Genomic DNA, 18103 nt, shown 5'->3' on the forward strand with positions numbered 1-18103 from the left:
TTTCTCCCCCCCCCCAGGCCTGTTCTCTGCTTGCCTGTAACCCTGGCCATCTGCACCCCTCTCAATAACTGTAGTATGCTTTCAGTATTGCACCGTATTTCCTTATTCTCTGTGATTCTAACCCCGGACTTCTAAGCTGCAACCCCAGGACTTAAGGCCTAGACGGCGCTCCGCATCTCCGCGTCCCCGCGTCCCCCGTGCCCCGACGACGCTTACGCTCGGAGGAAGCGTAAAGGCCAATTGGGCGTGGCCGTTGGTGACGTCACAACGGGGGGCGGTGCCTTCTGAGCGTCGACGGGCACCGCAGACGGAGTTCGTGGAGAGGGAACCGTGGCGATCGTGGTGTCCGCGGAGGTTCGTGATCCTGCCTCGGCGGAGGTAGGACGGGCCAAAGGTGGGTCAGCCACAGGTTAGTTGAGTGGTTTATGCCTAGCGAGAAGATGTGGCCATTAGTTTAATACTTTTTAGAGAGTCCGCGAGGCAAAGGTTTTGAACTACAGAGCTGTGGTAGCTGACTCTCAGGTGAAGGAAAATGGGCGAAAGCAGAGGGGTTTTTTTGACTTGGATGAAGGATGGGGAGCGGTGTGTGGCCACCGAAAGCGGGAGATAGAAGTTTGGATGTGAACGACCAAAATTCCGTTGAAGCCGGACCGTTGATGATTGTTGGGGGTGGGGAGCTGAAGGCGCTAACGGATCTGCGAGAGTGGGAAAAACGACAGCGAGTGATTGGATACTTTGAACGTATGGGCGGTGACGTGGGGAGATTTTGAGCCAATTAGGAGGAGGCATCGAGTACCAGCCAGACCAATCACGGGGTACCTCGAGCCCTGGTTTCCCTGTTGTGGGGCAGATTATGGTAAGAAAAGACCGCGTGGAAATTTACTCCAGGCCTGGTTCTTGGCATGCGACAGCCAGGCCCTGCCCCTCATTAACTGCTTTTTCTGAGTTTTAAAACTTCTAAAGCACTTTTTCCCCTTCGGATAACAAGTAGCTGGAAAATTTGTAAAGAAATTTTATTGAGAGACTGGAGGATAAAGGACAGAATATTAAAATATTTTCTTATTTCATAGGCCTGAACCAGAGATTTCAAAATGGACAATACTGATTTTCGTTCCATGGATTTTAAAGGTATATAGCTTTACGTGGTAATAAAAATGTCAGGTTGTTTGTTGCCTTATCTAAGATCTAAATGTATTTTGTTTCTGAATTTTATCTTTGGACTGTCCATAGGTCCAAATTTTCTCATTTATATACCAGAAAAACAACATAGATGTTTAAGACACTGGAACCCTTTTAGAAGCTAGTATAAGGAAACAGAATTCACAATTCATCTCTTGTTTTCTGAGGAGTCTTATGGCATGCAAAATAACACTGGTTTAATCTGAATTAGAGATCAACTGCTTAAAAAAAAGTACATTAAAAAAATTACTGCAAGATCCCGAAGTGCCTTGCCGTAATTATCAGTGAGAAATAAATTATATCCTGTGTAGTTTTAGATTTAAGTGCATTTTATTGTATCTTAATTATTTTAAGAACTGGTAATCCATGTATGGTATTTATGGGAAATCTTAATTAACAAAAGCAATTTAATTGACCAGAACACCAGATTCCTCAACCATGCCAGACATGGAAGAGTTTATGGTATTTCTTTTTTTCTGGGGACATGATTAGACCTGTAATGCAGTTACATTCACATTCATATAATAATGAAATGTGTTGTAAGCAGGGTGGCTACAAATCTATTAGGTCAATGTTTTGTTAATGCTTGTCATTTAAAAATTACAACAATAAAGACTTAAGTTTTTTTTTTAAGCCTTAAGTTTTTTTAAAAAACTTTATTTTTTTATTTTTATTTTTATTTATTTTAAAGATTGTATTTATTTATTTGACAGAGAGAGAGAGCGCACAAGCAGGGGGAGCGGCAGGCAGAGGGAGAGGGAGAAGCAGTCTCCCTGCTGAGCAGGGAGCCCGATGTGGGACTCGATCCCAGGACTCTGGGATCATGACCTGAGCTGAAGGCAGTTGCCTAACCAACTGAGCCACCCAGGCGCCCTGATTTTTATTTTTTAAGTAAACTCTATCCCAAACTTGGGGCTCGAATTCAAAACCCCAAGATCAAGTCATATGATCTATTGGCTGAGCCAGCTAGGCACCCCCAAAGCCTTAAGTTTTAATTTAGGATATAGTATCTTTCTTATTTATTTCTTTATATTTATATTATTATTTTATTTTAATTTTATTTTTTAAATAATCTCTGTATCCATCGTAGGGCTCAAACCCACAACTCTGAGTTCAAGAATTGCATGCTCCACTGACTAAGCCAGCCAGGCACCCAAAGGATATAGTATCTTAAAGGATATAAACATGGAATAGGCATTATGACTTTTAAGTACAGTTGAGCCTCAAAAAACACGGGTTTGAACTGCTCAGGTCCACTTACATGCAGATTTTTTACAGTGTGATATTGTAAATATTTCTCCTTATGATTTTCTTGACATTTTATTTTCACTAGCTTACTTTATTATAAGAATACAGTATATAATACACATAACATGCAAAATATGTGTTAATTGACTGTTATTGGTAAGTCTTCTGGTCAACCGTAGGGTATTAGTAGTTAAGTGTTTGGAGAGTCAAATTCATAGGTGGATTTTCAAATGTGCAGGGGTCAGTGCCCCTAACCCCCCGTGTTGTTCAAGGGTCAATTGTGCATGGTATTTGAGATCTTGTATTTACGTAAATATTTGAAGCACACAGAAAAGTATAGGGAGTAAGATAATGATATATTATCTGTTTACCTACCACTAACTTTTGTTGAATCTTAACAGTTTGCCATATGCTTCAGATAGGTCATTGTTTCAGAGAACTAAAAGATTATATGTGCCAATTTTTCATCTTTTAAAATTTTACATAAATTTGTATCATTTTGTATGATTTTTTTTCTGCAGCTTGTCTTTTTTTGCTCAGTATTGTGTTTTCCATATTTACCCATATGGATATTTTAGTTCTAGTTCATTTGTTTCCACGGCTGATTAGTACTATTACTTTGAATATGTCTCTCTCTCTCAAATAAATAAAAAAAAAATCTCTCTCTTTCTTAGAATAAATAAACCAAATCCTTAAAAAAGGGGGGGATGCCTGGGTGGCTCAGTTGGTTAAGCATCTGCCTTCAGCTCAGGTCATGATCCTGGGGTCCTGGGATCAAGCCCCACCTTGGGCTCCCTGCTCAGCAGGAAGCCTGTTCTCCTTTTCCTTTGCAGCTCCCCCTGCTTGTGCTCTCTCTCTCTCTTTCTCAAATAAATAAAGTCTTTACTTTGAATATAAGTATACCACAATTTATTTATCTAATCTCCTTTGTTGGCTGTATGAGTTGTTTTCAAATATTTGCTATTACAGATGACAGCACTACAGTGGACATTGTGTTGCAGAGAGTTTTTAGCAGGAGTTTTCTTTTTCCTTTTTCTTGTTTTTTTTTTTTTTTTTAAAGTAATCTCTATGCCCGATGTGGGACTCAAACTCACGACCCAACATCAAGAGTCATATGCTCTATAGACCTAGCCAGCCAGGTGCCCCAACATTTTTGGCCACCACCCATGGCAAGGAGATATATTTTACATCACATCTACACAGTGTATCAAAAGTTTAATGAAATAACCCTTCCTACATGCAGTACACTATGACATTTTTTAATTTAAATTCAATTAATTAACATATAATGTATTATTTGTTTCAGGGGTACAGGTCTGTGATTCATCAGTCTTACATAATGCCCAGTGCTCATTATTAACACAGAGCCTCCCCAGTGTCCATCACCCAGTTACCCCATCCCCCACCCCCCTCCTCTCCAACACTATGATATTTTCTCTTCTGTGCTTTTTCATTAAAAAATGTTGGTTATGACCCACTAAATTTATTTACTTCTTGAGCACTTGTGGGTGAGGCTCTAGTACAGTACTGTCTGATTGAAACAGTGCAAACACAATTTTATATTTTTTAGTAGCCACATTAAAAAAAGGCTGAATAGATTAAATTTTAACAATACAAATTATAGGGGCACCTGTCTGGCTCAGTCAGAAGAGCATGCGGCTCTTGATCTTGGGGTTGTGAGTTTGAGCCCCATGTAGGGTGTAGAGATGATGTAAATAAATAAATAAACTAAAAAACCAATACAAATTATATAGCTCAATATATCTAAAATGTTATCATTTCATCATATGATCAATATAAAAATTATTAGCAAGATATTTTATGTTCTTTTTTTTGTACAAAGTCTTTGAAGTCAGGTATGTATTTTATACTTAAAAACATACCTCGGGGCGCCTGGGTGGCTCAGTCGTTAAGTGTCTGCCTTCGGCTCAGGTCGTGATCCCGGGGTCCTGGGATCGAGTCCCGCGTCGGGCTCCCTGCTCCGCGGGAAGCCTGCTTCTCCCTCTCTCACTTCCCCTGCTTGTGTTCCCTCTCTCGCTGTGTCTCTCTCTGTCAAATAAATAAATAAAATCTTTAAAAAAAAAAAAAACAACATACCTCATTTTTGACTTGCCTCATTCCAAGTTCTCAGTAGTCACATGGGGCTAGTAGCTACCCTATATAATGGCAGTGCTGTTCTAGGGTATACATTTAGGAGTGGAGCTTCTGGGTCAAAAGCTATGAGCATCTTTAACTTTATAAATATTGCCAAATTGCTGTTGAGCGGTTTTAATAATTTGTACTCCTTCTCCCTTTCTCTTTTCCCTATATCCTTGCTAAGAATTGGTATTGTCAGACTTAAAAGAATTTGCGGGTGTGAAGAGTGTTGTTGTTGTTTTTTTAAAGATCTTATTTATTTATTTGACAGAGAGAGAGTGAGCACAAGTAGGCAGAGCAGCGGGCAGAGGGAGAGGGAGAAGCAGGCTTCCCGCTGAGCAGGGAGCCCGACGCGGGGCTCGATCCCAGGACCCTGGGATCATGACCTGAGCCGAAGGCAGACGCTTAACGACTGAGCCACCCAGGCACCCCAAGTGGTGGTGTTTTTAATTACCATTTTATTTTGGAATACTTTTAGATTTACAGAAATAGTGCAGAGTTCCCATATTACCCCCAGACAGTTTCATTTTCATTTATGTTATCATCTTCCATGAGCATTGTTTGAATTTCCATTTCCCTGATAACTAGTGAAGTTAGGTGTATTTTCAAAGATTTATTGGCCATTTGTGTTTTCTTTTCTGTACATGTAACCTTTTCAGTCAAGTTTTGTAAAAATGAACCACAGAAAACCATGTGGCAGCTCTAGGTCATTTTCTTCTTAGGGAGAATTGACATAACATCCATCTTTTTGTATCAACAGTTCAGACAATTTCAAGACCAAGAAGAAATTGGTCTAAGTTATACCCATTGGGGCTAAATAAGTGTAACTCCTTTTCTGCATGCCAGATCTTCAACTATTTGAAGATATTTATGTCCCCTGGGAAGTCTCTTCTTCAGATTAAGCATTTTCAGTTCGTTCAGTCATTCCTCATGTTTCATGGTTTCTAGTCACCTTATCATCTTGTGTGCTGTCCTCTGAAAATTCTCTGTTTTTTCATGTTATTCCTTAAAGTGCGGTACCCATAGCAACACAATATTTTAGGTTTTATATGATCAGCACAAAATAATCCTCTTTAGATTTAGGAATGATCATCATTCTCTTAGATACTGATGTAGTTAAGATTGAATTTTTTTTTTCTTTTTTGGGGTGAGGCCAGTCACACTACACTAGTGATTCATTTTGAGTTTTTTTGCCCTCCAAAGACCCTCAGTCTTTTAATTTTTATTATTTTTATTATTTTTTAAGATTTTATTTGACAGAGAGAGAGTACAAGCCGGGGGAGCAGCAGGCAGATGGAGAGGGAGAAGCAGGCTCCCTGCTGAGCTGAGAGCCCAAAGTGGGGCTCAATCCCAGACTCTGGGATCATGACCAGAACCAAAGGCAGACACTTAACCTACTGAGCCACCCAGGTGCCCCATCCCTCAGTCTTTTTAAGTACATGCTGCTGTTAAGTTACATTTTGCGTGTCATATACTGGTACAGTTAGTTTTGAAGACTTAAATGCAGGACTATAATTTTTTTTTTAAGTAGGCTCCATGCCCAGTGTGGGGCTTGAACTCAGAACCCTGAGATCAAGAGTCATATGTTCAGGGGCGCCTGGGTGTCTCAGTTGGTTAAGCGACTGCCTTCGGCTCAGGTCATGATCCTGGAGTCCCTGGATCGAGTCCCGCATCGGGCTCCCTGCTCGGCAGGGAGCCTGCTTCTCCCTCTGACCCTCCCCCCTCTCATGTGCTCTCTCTCTCTCTCTCTCATTCTCTCTGTCTCAAATAAATAAATAAAATCTTTTTTTTTTTAAAAAAAGAAGAGTCACATGTTCTACTGACTGAGCCAGCCAGGTGCCCCTATAATTTTTTTTTTCTTACATTAATCCCATTACTACAACCAGAGATTTGATTTTTATTCCTGATTATACATCTGTCTTATTTGTTATCTCTCAGCTTCTTCATCCAACTCATTTTTTAAAAGATTTTATTTATTTGAGAGAGAGAGAGAAGGAGAGATCATAAGCCGGGGGTGGGGGGGTTGTAGGGGCAGAGGGAGAAGGAGAAACAGGCTCCCCACAGAGCAGGGAGCCCGACACAGGGCTTGATCCCAGGACCTTGAGATCATGACCTGAGTCTAAGGCAGACACTTAACCGACTGAGCCACCCAGGTGCCCCTTCATCCAACTCATTGACGAAATTATTAAAAAGGACAAGGCCAAGAACAGAGTGCTATGCCATGAAAAACCTCACTACAGATTGACATCAGTCCATCAAGCAGCATGCTTGTTCAACCTTCCTGATTTGCTCTTGTGTTCAAAGTCTGGCAACTCTCTTATTCTGTACTTGACTTTGTCCCTAGATTTAGAATTTCTGGTTCATCTTTTCTAAGGAGTCTTCGGGCTCTTTGTATATGTACTTCTGTTACCAACTCTCCTGTTGACTTTTTTCCCCCGAGTTTTATTGAGATGTAATTGACATAGTGTGTGTTTTTTTTTAAAGATTTTATTTATTCATTTGAGACACAGAGATAGAGAGAGAGAGAGCATGAGCAGGGAGAGAGGCAGAGGGAGAGGGAGAAGCAGCTGGGATCATGACCTGAGCCGAAGGCAGACGCTTAACCATCTGAGCCACCCAGGCGCCCCTGACATAGTGTGTTTTTAAGGTATACAGTGTGGTGATTTTATATATGTGTATATATCTAAATGATTACCACGGTAAAGTTAGTTAACACATTCATCATCTCACATAGGTTACAGTGTTTCTGGGGGGTGGGGAAATGGGTGAAGGTGGTCAAAGGGGACCAACTGTGGTGCTCAGTCCCAGGACACTGGGATCATTACCTGAGTTGAAGGCAGACGCTTAACAACTGAGCCACCCAGGTTCCCCAAGAAGCTGCCTTTTTAAAAATTATTTTATTTTATTATTATTTTTTAATTTTTAAAATTTTTAATTTTTTAAAGATTTTTTCATTTATTTGTCAGAGAGAGAACACAAGCACGGGGAGCGGCAGGCAGAGGGAGAAGCAGGCTTCCCGCCGAGCTGGGAGCCCGATGCAGGGCTCAATCCCAGGACCCTGGGATTATGACTCGAGCTGAAGGCAGATGCTTAACTGGCTGAGCCACCCAGGCATCCCTATTATTTTTTTTAAAGATTTTATTTATTTATTATTTAAAAAAAATTTTTTTTTTAATATTTATTTAGTTGACAGCACAAGCAGGGGGAGCAGCAGGCAGAGGGAGAGGGAGAAGCAGGCTCCCCGCTGAGCCAGGAGCCCGGTGTGGGGCTCGATCCCAGGACCCTGGGATCATGACCTGAGCTGAAGGCAGACGCTTAACGGACTGAGCCACCCAGGTGCCCCAAAGATTTTGTTTATTTATTTGAAAGAGAGAGATAGAGAGGGAGAGGGAGAAGCAGACTCCTGGCTGAGCAGGGAGCCTGACGCGGGGCTAGAACCCAGGACCCTGAGATCATGACTTGAGCCGATGGCAGACGCTTCACCGACTGAGCCCCCCAGGTGCCCCCGGACTGCCTTTGTTTGTTTGTTTCTTTTTTTTCCCTTTCTTTCTTTCTTTCCTTCCTTCCTTCCTTTTCCCTTTTCCCTTTCCCTTCCTTTCTTTTCTTTCTCTCCCTCTCTCTCCTCCCTCCCTTCCTTCCTTCTTTCTTTCTTAGTAATCACTATACCCAGTGTGAGTCTTGAACCCACTACCCCAAGATCAAGAGTCAGATTCTCTTCTGACTGAGCCAGCTGGGCGCCCCTTAGGCTGCTTTCCTGATGTTGAACAAAGTCTGATGTCACACTGTGCTGTCCTGCTCCTGACCTACAGCCCCCTGGGATTTCAGCTCTGCAGTACTTCTTTCTTTCCCCTGCCTCCTGTTCCTCCCTCCTTCCTTTTCCTTTTCTTTTTTTTCTTACTGTTCTTTCTCAGAAATCAGTTGGACTTAAGCATAATTTATGTAGAGTAGAATTTACACATTTTATTTTATTTTATTTATTTTTAAGATTTTATTTATTTATTTGACAGATTCACAGCGAGAGAGGGAACACAAGCAGGGGGAGTAGCAGGCAGAGGGAGAAGCAGGCTCCCCAAGGAGCAAGGGAGCTCAATGTGGGGCTTGTTCCCCAGACCCTGGGACCATGACCTGAGCCGAAGGCAGACGCCTAACGACTGAGCCACCCAGGCGCCCCAAGAATTTACACATTTTAAATGTATAGGTTGATCCCATTTTTTGGGTAAATGTAAACCATATAAATAACATTTCAATCAAGAAATAGAACATTCTTATCTCAGAAAATTCTGTCATACCCCTTTGTAGTCCATCTACCGCCCACCCTCCACTCTAGGCAACCACTGTTCTGATTTCTATCACTGTAGATTAGTTTATAAATGAAATCATCTAGTATGTATTCTTTTTTTTTCTATGCTGTCTTTCACTAAGCATAGTTATTTTGAGATTCATCCATATTGTTGCATATGAGTAGTTAATTTTTTTATTGCTTAGTAGCATTCCACTGGATATATATACCAGTGTTTATCCATTCATATCTTGATGGACATTTTTGACTATCATGAGTAAAGTTGCTATGAATATTCATGTATAAGGTTTTTAAAATGACTTAGGTTTTCATTTCTCTTGGGGGAAATGCCTAGGAGTGGATTTGCGGAGATGTAAAGTGCCTTTGTAACCAGGTTTCAACAGATTGTCTAGAGTATATCCTTTCTGGAGGACAGGTTTTGAAGGGTTCAAATTCTTAATTTGAAGGAGATTAAGAGGTATAAATTTCTAGTTATAAAATAAATAAGTCATTGGGATGAATAGTACAGCATAAGGAATATAGTCAGTAATATTAGAATAAAGTTGTATGGTGATGGATGGTAACTACCCTTATCTTGATGACTATAGCGTATTGCAAAGAATTGTTGAATTCTGTGTTGTGCACCTGAAACTAGTATAACGTTGTATGTCAACTATATCTCAATTGAAAAAAAAACAAAAAACAACAGCAACTGGGCTGGGGGTTTCCTAAAACTGTTCTGTCTGATTCAGAGAAAGTTCCTCATCTTGGCAAGCACCAGGACCATCCAAAATAGAAGGCGACTTAATATGGGAATAGCAAAAAATTTAGTAGAGTTTTTGAAAGAGTATTTGTACCAAGATAATTTAGCTCAGTTGTCCTTCTCAACATTAAGATTGTTTCTTTTTAAAGAATGCCAAATGTTTATCAAGCTTTAGGACTCTCTTTTGTTTTTTTTAAGGTTTTATATATTTATTTGAGAGAGGGAGAGAAAGAGCACGGATGGGGGGAGGGGCTGAGGTGAAGGCAGATGCTTAACCAACTGCACCACCCAGGCACCCCTCCTATGGTTAATTTGGAGACAATTCTCCTTTTTCTAGATTTTTAACATCTTTGTGTTTGCTTTTATATATATACCCTTATGGTCTATTAAAATACCTAATTTTATACTTTCGTTTCCTATTAAATTTATGATGACTGTTAGGAGGTAGATATTAACTAATTTGTTTCAACAAATTTTCAGAAATCAGTCATGACATATACTCTAGATCAGCCCTATCTATTAGACCTATAATGCGAGCTACAAATGTAATTTAAAAATTTATAGGGATGCCTGGGTGGCTCAGTTGGTTAAGCGTCCAGCTCTTGATCTCAGCTGAGGTCTTGATCTCAGGGTCGTGAGTTCAAGCCCTGCAATGGGCTCCGAGCCTACTTAAAACATTTTTTTTTGAGTAGTCACATTAAAAAAGTAACAAGAAAAAGAAAGTAAAGAGAAACAGGTGCAATTATTTTTAGTAACAATAACTTTAATACTATATTTTAGCCCCACATATCCAAAATATTTCAACATGTAATCAGCATACAAAATTACTGAGATATTTTACATTCTTTTTTTATACTAAATATTTGAAATCTGATGTGTATTTTACAATTACAGCATATTTCACTTTGGACTAACCACATGTCAGGTGCTCAGTAGCCACATGGGGCTGCCCTGTTAGACTGCAGATCTAAACTTAAAACTTCAGTAGTAAAACTCAGTCAAGATAATTGGCTTTCTTTGAATCTCAATGGTTTTTTTTTTTTTTTTTTGAATCTCAATGGGTTTAAATCATTTGGAAGCTTCCCTGAACTATTTTTTCCTTATTCCTTTAAATGCCATAATGGGATCCTCAGATTAGGAATGGCAGAGTTATTAGGAAATGTTCCAAGACAAGGCCACATAGTTCAGAGTCATGAGCATAGCTTTTTTTTTTTTTTTAAGATTTTATTTATTTGACAGAGAGAGCACAAGCAGAGGGAGAGAGAGGGAGAAGCAGGCTCCCCGCTGAGCAAGGAGCCCGATGCAGGACTTGATCCCAGGACCCTGGGATCATGACCCAGGCCGAAGGCAGCCGCTTAACCAACTGAGCCACCCAGGCGTCCCATGAGCATGGCTTCTATATGGCCTGTGCAGAAATCTTGTTGGGGTCACCTAGTATGCACATATTAGGTAGCAATAATAATACAGTTTATGAAATAAAGAGGTAGAATAACTAACACAATACAACCTTCTTAGTGTGCCATGTAATGTGTTTCAGGCTCTGTCCCCTACATGCCTGCCTGCCTTTCTTTCTTGTATTTTTTTAAAGTAAGGTCTGTGTGCAATGTGGGGTTTGAATTTATGATCCCGAGAACATAAGTCTCTACTGATTGAGCCAGCCTAGCTCCCCTTCCACAATGCCTTTTTAATTTTTTTAATTTTTTTAATTTTTTTAAAGATTTTATTTATTTATTTGACAGAGAGAGAGATAGCGAGAGCAGGAACACAAGCAGGGGGAGCGGGAGAGGGAGAAGCAGGCTTCCTGCGGAGCAGGGAGCCCGGTGCGGGGCTCGATCCCAGGACCCTGGGATCAGGACCCGAGCCGAAGGTAGACGCCCAACGACTGAGCCACCCAGGCACCCCCCACATGCCTTTCTAATGGTGTTTCTTGTAACCTTCCTTTACCCATTTTCTAACCATACATAATTATTTATGGTTATTTAAACCCACTGTGCTTTTCAACACCTCTGTGCATCCCCCTCTGTTTGGTATGTTGCCTGGCAATCTCTAACTCATCCTTCAAGACCCACTTCAAATGGAATGGCAACTTAATGAAGCCTATTCTGCCATTCTTATAACCCATCTCTCAAATGGGCAGTTACTCAGTTCTTTCTTTATATTCATCTTGTACTCACAGCACTTAATACATAGTGTTGTAAATTTTCCCATTTTAATTTCCCTTAGTAGTGTGATATACCTACTTGATGGCGTAGACGGCCTCCCTCATCTTTGTATTCCTTGCAAGATCCCCAGTTCAGCCTTCCAAATGTGTTGTTACAATCTGTCACCTGCATTCCCAGCCTTTCCAGGTATTGTTTCTGGTCTGGTTTAGATGTGAATCTACTAGGCTAGTGTCTTGGATAAGTCTTTCTTCCAGTGCCTGTCACATTGTTAACACTCAGTAAACAGAAATCAATTAATTAAATTAAAGTTGCTTAAATAGATGGAAATAGCCTTTGGTAACCATGGTGAGTAAAACACACCAGATCTTAGCTGAATAGAAGATTCTCAGTCAAAAACAATGGGGCTCATATGTTGGCCATTGTAAATAATGCTGCAGTAAACATAGGGTGCATATATCCTTTTGAATTAGTGTTTTCATTTTCTTTGGGTAAATAAATACCCAGTAGTGGAATTATTAGATCATATTTTTAATTTTTTGAGGAACCTCCATGCTGTTTTCTGCAGTAGTTGTGCCGATTTGCATTCCCACCAGTAGTGTATGAGGGTTCCTTTTTCTTTTCTTTTTTTTCTTTTTTTAAATTTTTAAATTTATTTTATTTTTATTTTTTTAAATTAATTTATATATCTTTTAAATGCATGTGCCTCTGGTAGAGTGCTCACCTCTTTAATTTTTATTTATTTGTCAGAGAGAGGGAGGGAGGGGGAGGGAGCCCATGCACAGGCAGGGGGAGCGGCAGGCAGAGGGAGAAGCAGGCTCCCCACTTAGCAAGGAGTACGATGCGGGACTCGATCCCAGGACCCTGGGATCATGACCTGAGCTGAAGGCAGTTGTTTAATCAACTGAGCCGCCTAGGTGCCCCTCTTTTCTTTTTTTTTTTTTTTTAAGATTTTATTTTTTAATTTGAGAGAGAGAGAGCAGGAGTAGGGGGGAGGGGTAGAGGGAAAGGGAGAAGCAGACTCCCCGCTGGGCAGGGAGCCCAATGATGTGGGGCTCGATCCCAGGATCCTGGGATCATGACCCCAGCTGAAGGCAGGTACTTAACAGACTGAGCCATCCAGGCTCCCTGAGGGTTCCTTTTTCTCCAGATCATTGCCAACACTTGTTATTTCTTATCTTTTTGATTTTAGCCATTTTGACAGGTATAATGAGTCCACTGATAGATGAATAGATAAGATGTATACACACACACACACAGTGGAATAATACAGCCATCAAAAGGATGACATTGTGCCATTTGTGACAACATGGATAGACCTAGAGGGTATTATGCTAAGTGAAATTAAGTCAGACTGAGAAAGACAAATACTATATGGTTTCACTCATATGTGGAATCTAAAAAAAAAAAGAACACACAAATGAATCAACAAAAGGCAGAATCAGAATCTGTAAACACAGAGGACAATGTGATGGTTGCCAGAGGGGAGGGGTGGAGAGTGGGGGGGAAGGGCAAAATGGGTTAAGGGGAGTGGGAGATACTGGCTTCCAGTTATAGCATTAATAAGTCATGGGAATAAAAGGCGCAGCATAAAGAATATAGTCAATGGTATTGTAATAGCATTGTATGGTAAGAGGTGGTAGCTACACTTGTGGTGAGTATAGAATAATGTTTAAACTTGAATCACTATGTTGTACACCTGAAACTAATGTAACATCATGTGTTAACTACACTGAAATAAAAAAACTTAAAAAAAATCTTTTACTGAAAAACAACAATAGGGCTCAGCTACAAAGGGTAACAGGGTGTAATGAGAGTAAAAGAGTAATACATACAGATACTTGGTAAAGAAGATGCTTAGGGATAGGATTGGAGGAGTTGGCAAGTTGAGTCTGGTTATGGGCCTTGTATTTAGAAGAGTGTGAAAGATATAAAATACCTAGATTAGCTGCATCATTTACACAGTGCATTTGGTTGATAGGACTGAGTTGTGGCTCTTTTGAGACATTCTTCCTACTGATGTAGTTTGACCAGAATCAAGCTGGAAATTCCTTTGTGGTTTGCATGATATTGTCAGCTCTTGCTTCCCCCACACTCCCAGCCAGTTGCCCTCCAAAATTTTACATAGCTTTATCTCCTGTGGAGCCCAGGCTTCAGTTCACTCCAGCCCCTGATCCAGTTCTGTCCAAGGCCAAAAAGAATAGCAGTATTGTGGAGTAGGGAAGAAGTTAGTTTGAAGTGAAGTCCTACTGGCCGTCAGATTTGAGATTTAACATGCTAGGGGCAACCTCTAGGTACCTGTTGAGCTTTGGAGCTAGCCGTGTCATTTCTGTTTGCCAGGATTTTCACGGAGTTAGCCTGTCCTGCGTCCTTTTCTAGTTGCCCTCCAGGACCAAGATGCTGCTCAGAAGTACAATACACCGCTGTGAATAGTTCTCTTTGAACTATGGTGCAGGACTTCTGCATTATGACTTGCTGCTTGGAATCTCTTGTACCATATCCAGTTTGTCAGTTGGGACCTCCTGGAATATTGTATAAAAATGATGATCTCTCTGACCATAGAAAATATTATTTACAATGTGATTTTAATCTAGGACTAAATCTGTTTGAGTTTTCCATGCCCTTTTGACACTGGATATTTGGCCATGGTCATTCAAACTAGCCTCAGCTGGAGTACTTTTTCTTAGCCTGCAATCAGAATTCTAGTGTGGTACTCTGAACGGTGTTGGCTCATTTTTTTCTCTCCCTGAGGTTTTTTAGTTGTGTCAGTCTTGGCATATCACTTGCTTCAGGCCCTTCCTGATAGAACTAGAATAGTGGAAAGTACAGGATTTCAAATTAGAAAGCCTGAGTTCAAATCCTAGTTTGCTATTTTCTTTGTATCACCTTTGAGAAGTCACTACACTTTGTTAAATCTCAGTTTCTGCATCTTATAAAATACAGATATCTCCCTTGCAGAGTAGATTGATGATTAAATGAGAATGCATGTGAAAAAGCTTTGAGACTGTAAAGCACTATGCAAATGTTAATTTTATTGTCATTTTCCGTTTTTTTCTCACTAAAGAAGTTGCAGATAATCGTCGTGACTTGGAGTAAAATCTTGAATTGACCCTGACAGGTCTTTGAGCTGCTTTGGCTTTCAAATGACTGCTTGAGCTGGTGGAGGCCACAGGGAGAGACTTGGCAGGATGTTTGATAGATTTTTTTTTCCATGTTATAATGGAAGATCCCTTTCTCAAGGATAGGGAAAATGCTTACTATTATTCTGTACCTAGAATGCTGTCTACCAAATCAGAGTTAATTGGTACTGATTAACATGGCTATCTCAATAGAGTGACCCCTTCAGGATGAATCTCATTTAAATTAAATTGACTGAAATCATGCTGCAAATCATAGTTTATTTCAGTAGTTAGGAAGATAATTTAATCACATTCTTGCAAAATGTACAGTCTTGCTGGATATAACCTCAATACAGCATGTCGTCTTCAGATCTCAGGAATAGGTTGTATTTATAGAAGCTCTTTTCTGAGCTTCTCCTAGAAGCAAGTCTCTCATTCATGGTGTAAGTCAACCATTTAGCTGTGTGATGTCTACTACTTACTCAGCTTTGCTGACTGTGTTTTATCCCAAAGCACTGCGTGCTGTCATTGCCTCAGCTGGTGTCAATCAAGTTGCACACCTGAGTGACTTCGAAAATAATGTTTTGAAGGACCAGGATTATATTGACAGAGAACGAATTATATAAAACATTAAGAAAACATTCACAAATCAAAATTAATGTCTTCACAGTCTCATGTGTTATGTAACCACAAGTTATGATTAGTATTCTACTGAAGTATTTTTGAATTTTTTTTAAAAAAGGAACTCAAATTAAGAATTTATATTGAGTTTTTGTTTTCTTGTCAAAAACGTTTCAAGAATCTATTTTTAGGTACGCCTGGGTAGCTCAGTTGGTTATGCGGCTGCCTTCGGCTCAGGTCGTGATCCTAGGGTCCTTGGGATCGAGCCCTGCATTGGGCAAATAAATAAACAGTAACAATAAACAAATAAAATCTTTTAAAAAATAATCTGTTATTATATAATATTTGGATTTTTTTTTCTTAAGATTTTATTTATTTGTCAGAGAGAGAGCACAAGCAGGGGGAGCGGCAGACAGAGGGAGAGGGAGAAGCAGGCTCCCCACTGAGCAGGGAGCCCGACGCGGGGCTTGATCCCAGAACCCTGGGGTCATGACCTGAGCTGAAGCAGCCGCTCAACTGACTGAGCCACCCAGGTGTCCCAATAATATTTGGATTCTTAAAAACGATTTTTAAACTTTCCTAATTCTTTTTTTATTGAGGTATAATTGACATACACCATTATATTAGTTTCAGGTGTATATCATAACGATTTGGTCATTGTACTTATTGTGAAATGATCACCACAAGTCTAGTTAATATCTATCACCATGCATAGTTATAAATGTTTTTTCTTGTGATGAGAGCTTTTAAGATTTACTCTTTTAGCAACTTTCAAATATGCAATACAATATTATTAACTACTGTTACCATGCTGTACATTACATCCCCAGGACTTGATTTACTTTATAACTAGAAGTTTGTACCTTTGACTCCAGTCACCCATTTCGCACCCGCCCCTGCCAGCAACCACCAGTTTGTTCTCTGTATCTATGAGCTTGTTTTTTTTTTTTTTTAAGATTTTATTTATTTATTTGAGAGAGAGAGTGCACAAGCAGAGGGAAGAGGCAGAGGGAGAAGCAGGCTCCCCTCTGAGCAGGGAGCCCCATGTGGGACTCGATCCCAGGACGCTGGGATCACGACCTGAACCGAAGGCAGATGCTTAACCGACTGAGCCACCCAGGCGCCCATGAGCTTATTTTTTGTTTTTTGTTTTTTTTTTTTAAGATTCCACATATATGAGAGATTATATAATACTTGTCTTTCTCGTCTGACTTATTTCACTTAGCAGAATGTCCTTAAGGTCCATCTATGTTATTACAAATAGCAAGATTTCATTCACCTTTATGGTTGAATGATATTCCATTGTGTGTATATATATAATTTCTTCATTCATTTATCTGTTGATGTACACTTAGGTTGTTGCTGTATTTTGCCTATTGTAAATAATGCTTCGATGAATGTGGGGGAGCATATATTTTTTCAAGTTAGTGCTTTCATTTTCTTCAAATAAATACCCAGAAGTGGAATTGCTGGATTATATGGTAGGTCTGTTTTTAATTTTTTGAGGAAATTCCATACTGTTTTCCATAGTGGCTATACCAATTTACGTTCCCACAAACAGTGCACAGGGGTTCCTTTTTCTTCACACCCTCGCCAACACTTGTTATTTCTTGTCTTTTTTTTTTTTTTTTTTAAGTAGGCTCCATGCCCAATATGGGGCTGGAACTCACAACCCTGAGATCAAGAGTCCCATGCTCTACTGACTGAACCAGCCAGGTGCCCCTGTTTCTTGTCTTTTTGATAGTAGCCATTCTAACAGGTGTGAGGTGCTAACTCATTATGATTTTGATTTTCATTTCCTTGATGATTAGTGATGTTGAGCATCTTTTCAGGCCCTTGTTGGCTTTCTTTATGTCTTCTTCGGAAAAACGTCTATTCAGATCCTCTGCCCATTTTTAAATTTGATTGTTTTTTTGCTTTTGAATTGTAGAAGTTATTTATATATTTTGGATATTAATTCCTTAACAGATACATGATTTGCAGGTATTTTCTCCCATTCTGAACTTTCTTAATTCTGTTATCAGTATTTTGAGGAAGGGCTGTAATATATACGCTTCTCAGCCTGATACTTGCCTAATCTTATAAGAATCAAGATATTTAATATTAGCCTTTCCATGATCTATTTTATGGGAGTAGGGAAGCTAGGGGTTTTTCTTTTTGTATATATTTCATCACCTGAGATGTACGAAATATATATGGTATATTTTCCCTAATACCTCTGCTCATGCAGTGGGTACTAAAGATTCCATGAGCTGTAAAAATATATATTTGAGCATATTGGAGCATAATTTGCTTAGTGAAGTCTATATTATTTTATTAAGTAATCTCTATGCCCCACATGGGGTTTGAACTCACAACCCTGAGATCAAGAGTTGCATGCTCCAACTGAGCCAGCCGGGTGCCCCTTGCTTTATGACGTCTTAATGTGAATCTATTTTCTGATGCTTAACTGACGGTTTTTCATTTAGCAGATTATTGTAGCGTGTTAAAAATTCTTTCAGAAGGTGCTCTGCAGTGTATAGTATTGTTATGAACATTAACATTCTTGCTAATTGATGCTCAAAAATGTTGTAAGAAATTAGAGACATGTAGAGGTTAT

General features: G+C 39.8%; 1 protein-coding gene across 1 annotated transcript in view; it reads left to right on the plus strand.

Annotated features, from left to right (window-relative positions):
• Positions 1–363: 363 nt before the first annotated feature.
• TEX11 (testis expressed 11) overlaps positions 364–18103 on the plus strand; it is a 299352-nt gene continuing 281612 nt past the window's right edge. Inside the window, exons 1-2 of the mRNA XM_032393867.1 lie at positions 364–394; positions 1071–1128. Coding sequence (XP_032249758.1) covers positions 1092–1128 — 37 coding nt within the window. The 5' untranslated portion in view covers positions 364–394; positions 1071–1091. The remainder of the gene's footprint in view (positions 395–1070; positions 1129–18103) is intronic.

The sequence above is a fragment of the Phoca vitulina genome, unplaced genomic scaffold, assembly GCF_004348235.1.
Source record: "Phoca vitulina isolate PV1807 unplaced genomic scaffold, GSC_HSeal_1.0 scaffold77, whole genome shotgun sequence".
NCBI lineage: Eukaryota > Metazoa > Chordata > Mammalia > Carnivora > Phocidae > Phoca > Phoca vitulina.